This window comes from Trachymyrmex septentrionalis, unplaced genomic scaffold, assembly GCF_001594115.1.
Source record: "Trachymyrmex septentrionalis isolate Tsep2-gDNA-1 unplaced genomic scaffold, Tsep1.0 scaffold37, whole genome shotgun sequence".
In the NCBI taxonomy this organism is placed as follows: Eukaryota; Metazoa; Arthropoda; class Insecta; order Hymenoptera; family Formicidae; genus Trachymyrmex; species Trachymyrmex septentrionalis.
Genome location: NW_017305536.1, coordinates 3,804,937 through 3,812,373, shown reverse-complemented (window position 1 = coordinate 3,812,373; position 7,437 = coordinate 3,804,937). Strand labels below are relative to the sequence as shown.

The window sequence follows — 7,437 nt, the reverse complement described above, 5'->3', positions numbered from 1 at the left end:
CTCTCTCTCTCTCTCTCTCTCTCTCTCTCTCTCTCTCTCTCTTCCATTCATCTTTCCGTTCCGCGGGTGCACGGATTCAATTTCCACCGCAAGCCTTCGGCATAAGTTTCATTAATCTCTTTGGCCATCGCGATACGCCCAGAGTGATTACTTTTGATGTAATACACCGGTGACAAGTCGCACCGGTTTTGCGCACAAAAACTTCGTCTTATTCTCGCGGAGAATGATAGAAATACTCAGGAAACGTTTGCGACACCTCGTCCCCTTAAGTAAAATCCTTGATAATTTTTTCCCGTAATTCATAGATGAAAAAAATGATCTAGAATGTTAAGTTTTCTATTACGTTATCATATTAGTAAACATGCACAAATATCGGTAATATGCCATTCTTATGTACCTTAGTCTTAAAGCTCATGGCATACAAAAAAAAACGTAAGGAATGATTTTTTACCGAAGTGTACAAAAATTTTAGCTAAAATAGATCTGACAATAATTTTGTTCTGCCATCAAAATAATTATGTAAGAATCTTAAGCATAATGAGCAATGTTGCAAAAAGTTTTGACATTGTAACAACAAGTTTAAGCACTCTATGTAATTATTTTTATGATCCAACAAAATTTTCAGATCTGCAACGAGCTAAATTTGTAGATACTCCAGCAAAATCGATCTTTCCATGTAATATTAAAAGACCCTCCTTGGTATCGAAAAATATCATTAATGCTTGTACGACGTGGACGATCTACGCGGCGATATGTTAATATTCTAATGATGTGAACAACACGAAGGGAGACGTATGTACATTGCAATTCGCGATAGAGTTTCAGTGGCAGAGAGGAAGAAGAAATGTAAAGTCAACTCACGTCCTTGCTCGGGACGCAGAGCGGCGTTCCTTCCTTGACGATTCCAGCCTCGACCATCACGCCGATCACGATCGGATCCCTCGAGTTGAATACGTACTGAAATTCAAACGGGCCCACGTTTTAAAAAGTTCCGAGTTCGAAGATCGCCGACGACGTCGCGTCAGCGTAAATCCCGCTTGTTTATCCATTTCAATCCTTGCAAAGGCGAGTGCGCTCGCATGTAACTCACCTGCGGTAAGATCTTCAACTTGCACGGAAACACGGCTATGTGCTTGTTCTCGTCCCGTTTACGCTGCTTCAGTTCCTCTCTATAATTGGTAAATTTGTCGAACAGATGATAAATAATATCAGCTTGGAAGATCTTGACGCCCAGTGAATCCGCCAGCTCCTGCGCGTCCCTCTCGATTTTTACATCGAATGCAAGAATTGTAGCGTACCTGCGGATAAATTAAATAATGACTGATTAATTCTTATAGGTAGCTATTTTGTCACTCTTTCAGGAAATTTGAAATATTAGAAAAGTGTAAAATTTCTTCCATTAAAAGTGGTTAAAAAATTTTAACCTAATCTACATTGTATTTTTTGCTTCCTATCTCTTGCCTCATGCCTTCTTCCTTTGCGATCGTTTTATCAATCGCATTTCTCCACGTTTTTTTTTGTCTCTTCCGAAGTCAATTTTTATTTCGGACGAGAGAAAATGGAAAAACTGGGTAAAAGATAAGAAGTAAAAAGGAACAGGGAACAAAGAACACATTGTAGGTTAAACTTTAGAAGTCATTAAAACTTACTTTTAATTTTTGGAATTCTCCAAAAAGGTAAACAAGTTAAAATAAATATTCGATTTCAGAAGAGAGTTTTACTGTCGAGATGTACTCACTGGCTGTCGTGCTCCAGCATGATAGAAGCTTTCATGACGTCTTTCTTGACGACCGGTCCGATACGAATTCCGGAGTACTGCGGACAAAAGCAAAAATATTGTTAACAAAAAGAGAGAAATGCAAAAAGGATACGAAACAGCATCGCGAGCGTGCGAGTGCAGTTCGACATTACGCAAATCGCCCCAATTTCGCTCGACAGCGTGCAATGACTGTCTCTCTCTCATCTTGGCAACATTATTACATAGTGTCTTGCGTTTATGTTATTTCGCACATTGTTACGTAACTCGGGGGAGGGGGGGAGCGGGGAGGAGGGAGGGGGGGCGAGTATAGCGACTGCTGTAACAATCTAACTGTCGGAGATGCGATTCGCACTTGTCATCTCCTTAACGCGAACCAGTTTCTTACGGGTAACGTAACTTTTCATCGACGCTGATATTCGTCACGCGTGACCACGCAGATGCGCAAAAAGTGCCTCGCAATCCATTTGCTCGAATGAGAAATAACCGTTCCGAGGATAAACGGAGAAGTCACGAGTAGTCGCTGTCAAACAAATGATATATCAAATCTCAGTTCAGCTACTCTCTAAATTCTTTGGAGTGAAATCTCACGCTGCAGAATAAAAAGAATTAAGCCAGTCTTGAAAAAGAATGAAAGAATCAATTTTCAATCGTTAAGAGTGAGATTTCACTCGTCAGAGTGACAGCTCGCTGTAAAAGTTTTAGAGAGTATAAATAAATACATAGACATCACAAAAAAATTTAATATTGTGTATATATTATACTTTTCGACAATGAATAACATTTAAATGTAAAATAATCGCAAATGTACATTGAGATCACAAAATAAGAATATAAATATATTATAATTAATAATTACTCTCCATCAGAGTAATGGTAACGCATTCGTAACGCCGGTAAGGTGACGTGCGGTGCGTTTCGCAATCCGTTTGGATCGCCTACGCTCGGCTACCGGCGACCGAATCTCTGGAATCATTGCCACCGAAACGCCACGAATCCCGCGGGTCTTTCCATGTGTACGAAGCGCGTGTACATATATACGACTAGGCAAAAATAACCTGTGACGCATGCATGCCGCCCGGATTCGGCCGGACGGTGCAACGAGACGGGACGCGACACGAGACGCGCGACGCAACACGTTGAAATAAACGCGACGCAGCGGTGCAGTTGCAAACAAGCTGTTTTCGCGGCTTTACCGAGAAAAGCCGCTCCGTGCTCGAGAAGCACCGCGCACCGTAGTCGGGATTAAAGCCGACCGAAGCAGAACGAGCTTGTCGTCGTAACGTTACAGGATACACAAGAAGACGTCCCCCGTCTTCTACCGAGAGATAGATCTTTCAGAAATATCCGTCAAAGATCTACGAAGATCTCTCAGTAGTCTCCGACAGACGTTTTACGTAAATCCCTTAAACCGCGTGTAAATTAATGAGATTCTATTAGTAATTGATATTCTTGATACTTTTGCTGTAATTCAACGTACAAAGTTAATTCTGAATTACTTTTCCGGTAGAAAAAGAACACTTATACCTAAGTTAATTAAAGATATATCACACGTATTTCTTCAACATGATGAAAACATTACAGATTTTTGTACATTGTATTTGGAAAGTAATACAAAAAGTTTGACGGTGATTTAGAATCTGGATAAAATATTATCACAATAAGTTTTTCATTTAAACTGTAAAATCGCATTGTTAAATATTATAAATATTTATTGAATTTAATCATTTGTTTAAATATATTGACTTCAATTCAACTATTTCATATTGTAACATTCATTTTTGTACAGAAAGTAAATAAATTTTCAATTCCAATCACTTTTTACAGAGAGAGATTACATCTGATATACATCCTTAAAAAAGCATTTATACTTATAGCTGACTCGAGAGCTAATTACGATTAGAACTGATTAGATAATACTAATCATAAGAGTAAAAAGAACATATTTTTATTCTTTCTTTGATCAATTAATGATTCCATCAATAACAGACATATCACGATATGTAATTTCCTGTTACCGTATCGTAACAAGATGTTACAATATTTTTCACATTCGAGATAAATAATGTCAAATATCGCAATTAAACACTCATATCTTTTAATAAATCTAAAGAAGCAATTAATTAGAACATATATACGAGTTTATTTCCAATAATTGCCAGATTATATTGCTGTATATTACATTCGTTCTCAATCATCAGCCTTCTGATCCTCGCTGATTATACTCGCGCGTCTGCTTTCCGGTTTCGAAACGGATATCGGTTACCCGCTGCCGATGTGGTCAATATCTACAACACGATACTTGATATACGGGGATTAATTGCTGCGTTAAGAGAACTGCGATAGAGTTAAACACATTATAAGTATAATGTAACTTTCAGATTTTATCTTGCATCGCGCGTTCCTCTTTTACTATTCATTACTCCGGTACTTGTGCACGTAAACAAGATCATTATACATACGAACTGCTTGTCCACTAAATCTAATACTAAACGTTTCTGCATTGAAATTTAATTAATTAACAATAAATATGTTGAGATTAAACAATTTGAGAGTTAAATATATTAAAATTTATATATTACCCATTATGGAGAGAAATCATTTTGCAAATTATTTCTTTTCGTAGAACAATAATTTTTTTTCATCTCCACTTCTTTCACAATGAAAGTGCAGATAACAAAATTTCCGTCGAATTTATTAATATTTTAATCTACGTAAGCACTTTATAATAATTTTGCATTTCAAATACATGCTCCTCTCTCTCTCTCTCTCTCTCTCTCTTCATTTTCATTTCGAGTTCATCCTCGCGAACCACATCTACCGCGATTGTAACGATAATTGTTACCGCAGGTATACAGACCGTGCACAAATGGTAGTTCCTATTTACGGGCCAATTCTCGAGCTGATACCAAGCGGTTGATGGAGGTAGAGACAAACGAATGAATAAACGTACGAACGGATGAACGAACGAGCGGAAGATGATACGTTCCCGAGGACTCTCCGAGATAAGCATGTTTTAGAACTTCCGGCGCGCATCCGATCCTTACATCAGATACACGCCGTCAATATATTTTTCCCTCAATTCTATTTACTACGTGTTGCAGGATGCATTTGCAGCTTTGCGGAATGTTCAAGGTGAAGAATAAAACGCTGAGCAAAAATGAATTCCATAATGCCTGGACAATATCCAATAAATAGATAGATTATTAAATTGCTGGTAATCATTGACAATAGTAACGATAATTAAACTCACAATAATTAAATCGTGTTTCTTTTTATATTCATCAAATAATCATTTGGATCAAATTATACTTTCAGTGGTTTAAAATTTCATATAATTATCGCTGACCTGACACTGCAAATTAAAGTTTTTATCAAACACAAATCGCACGAGGTCTCGACGTTTCTTCTCTGTACACGTTCAAAATTCGTAGCAAGTCACGAGTTGACGATACTTCGCTTTGGAGGAACGGATGCTCTCGAAGAAGAGGAAGCGGGCGGAAGGGGTGGCGGACAGGAGGCAAGAGAGGTGCCGCGATGGAAAAGAAAAAAAAGAAAAAGAAGTTGAGTGCGGCGAGGGGGCAGGGGGAGAGGGGGGGGGAAGAAGGAGAGGAAAGATGAGACGGGAGAAGGAGAGAGATCTAGTACGACGAGAAAAGGCGGACACGGCAGATGTTGCCGGCGAAAGAAACGCCGCTGGTATAAGCGGGAGGAAGTTGGGAGGAAGAGTAAGACGGCGAGGAAGCGGGGCGAAAGGGGCCCTGGCGCACGGCACGGGGAGGGGGGGGGAGGTTAAAGGAGAGGGCTCGGGGGATCGGCACGGGGGGGGGGACAGAGAGGGAGAGAGGTGCTTCCGGCATTTAAAACCAGCCGTCGGGGGCACGGATCCTCTTTAGCCTCTCGTCGTAACTGCGGCATGCTGCGCCGAAGAAGGAAACGCTAATTTATTAAACTCGCCTCCCGTTTCGCTCCTCCTGCATATCCTGCCCGCGCGAGCGCGAGCGCGCGCGATTAGCGTCACCGAAGGACGAGCGTGTTGCGGCCTCGTGGCGAATTTCGGTTTTTCGCACTTTCGCAAAACCGCCACAGTCGCGAGGTGATCATCAAAAAGGGAGAGGGAGAGGGAGAAGGAGGGGGAGGGGGGAAGAGAGAGAGAGAGAGAGAGAGATGCTCGACGCAATTATTTTCTAAAGAGAAGTGCACAAAGCACGAAGAAAAAATATTATCATTATTCTCTTTCGGATAATTTTTTTCTTATTGTAAAAATAAATAACGAAAGAGGTATAAAAGATTTTATAAAAAATATACGCGTGAAAAAAAGAATTATAGATTTGCAATAAAACAAAGAAGAATAAATGATTAAGATAATGAAAACTTTCAGTCAATTAATTTTCGCGAAAGGGAAAACAGCAAAATGATAATTTTTGCACAATCTCTCTCTCTTTCTCTCTCTCTCTCTCTCTCTTTCTCGAGTAACCTTTACATTAATAAAGTCTGAAATTTAATAAAAAAAAAAAGAGTTCTCTATAAAACAGCACCATTAAAGTGATACCATCCACCTAGGAAAACCGGCTGAAAGCAGACATTAACAGACTCCGATAGGGCGTATGTAATCCTCATTTATCTTCGGCGGGGTTAATTGAAGTTGACCGTGTCAATCTACAACTTTTCTTGATCGTTTCGCGAAAAATGCGCTCGCGACGCGGCGAAGCGTACACGGGCGCTCGCTCGCACGCATCCGCTCCCATGTCCCCAGCATATGCAGGCCGCGCACTCATATGCCGCGGTTAGAAACAATGCGAGGAAACGAGCCATCTTTTCCTGCTGCACCGGCATCGGCGCGATAGAGGAGCGAGCGAGCGAGCGAGCGAGCGAGCGAGTGAGCGAGCGCTGCGCTTCCGCCCGCCTGTTACGCGAACGGCCGAGTGAGCCAGGTAGCCAATCGGCTCGTCTTCCTACCCGGCTAGATGCCGCAAAATTCTTCAGAATAGCAAAGGAATTCCATGCCGCCGGAAGTCCTCCGCGGCAACAAAAGTTGAGAATTTTCCCATTATATTGTATACCGAAATTTTCACCTCGTTCCCGACAGTTTTTTGAAAAGCGAGCCTTTCCCCCCTTCCACCCACATGTACAAATTTTGCAAAAATGAAGTTTCAGCGGACAATAAGGTATTATTTATTTCAAGGTTCATTGATACCGTGACAAAGGGACAGGCGTTCTTAAATGGCCTGAAAAGGCTTGCGGTTAAGTCCTGGCTGGTGGATTTTCGAACGTAGCACGATAACAATAAAAGAAAAGAGAAAAAAAAGCGATCGCCCGGGAAGCGGTGTGCAGTAATCCAGATTGAACGGATTCACCGAAGATCATCCGAGGAAATGAGCGAGAAATGTGTCGCCGTTAGCGAAGCGGAAATCCTAATTATGGATTGTGTAATTTGTTAGACAAGAACGATTGATATCGTAGCGGCGGTTATGAAAATGCATTAGTCTCATTTCGAGAAAACCTCGGCTTAATGCATAACTGGCGTGTAAGAAGCTGCTGTCGTGCCGAGCGTTCGGAAACAATGTGAGGAAGCGAACCATCTTTTCCTGTTGCGCTCGCATTGAAACGGAGCCGAGAAGGCGGACGCTCCGTCCGCTCGTGACGGAGCGCTCTGCTCTGCTCCGCTCAGCTCAGCTCCG

General features: G+C 41.3%; 1 protein-coding gene across 1 annotated transcript in view; it reads right to left on the bottom strand.

The window, feature by feature from the left end:
• Positions 1-7,437, bottom strand: part of LOC108750746 (eukaryotic translation initiation factor 5B) — a 43,401-nt gene that overhangs the window by 24,673 nt on the left and 11,291 nt on the right. Inside the window, exons 12-14 of the mRNA XM_018490452.1 lie at positions 1,739-1,815; positions 1,091-1,298; positions 862-957 (exon numbers count right to left, since the gene is read on the bottom strand). Coding sequence (XP_018345954.1) covers positions 862-957; positions 1,091-1,298; positions 1,739-1,815 — 381 coding nt within the window. The remainder of the gene's footprint in view (positions 1-861; positions 958-1,090; positions 1,299-1,738; positions 1,816-7,437) is intronic.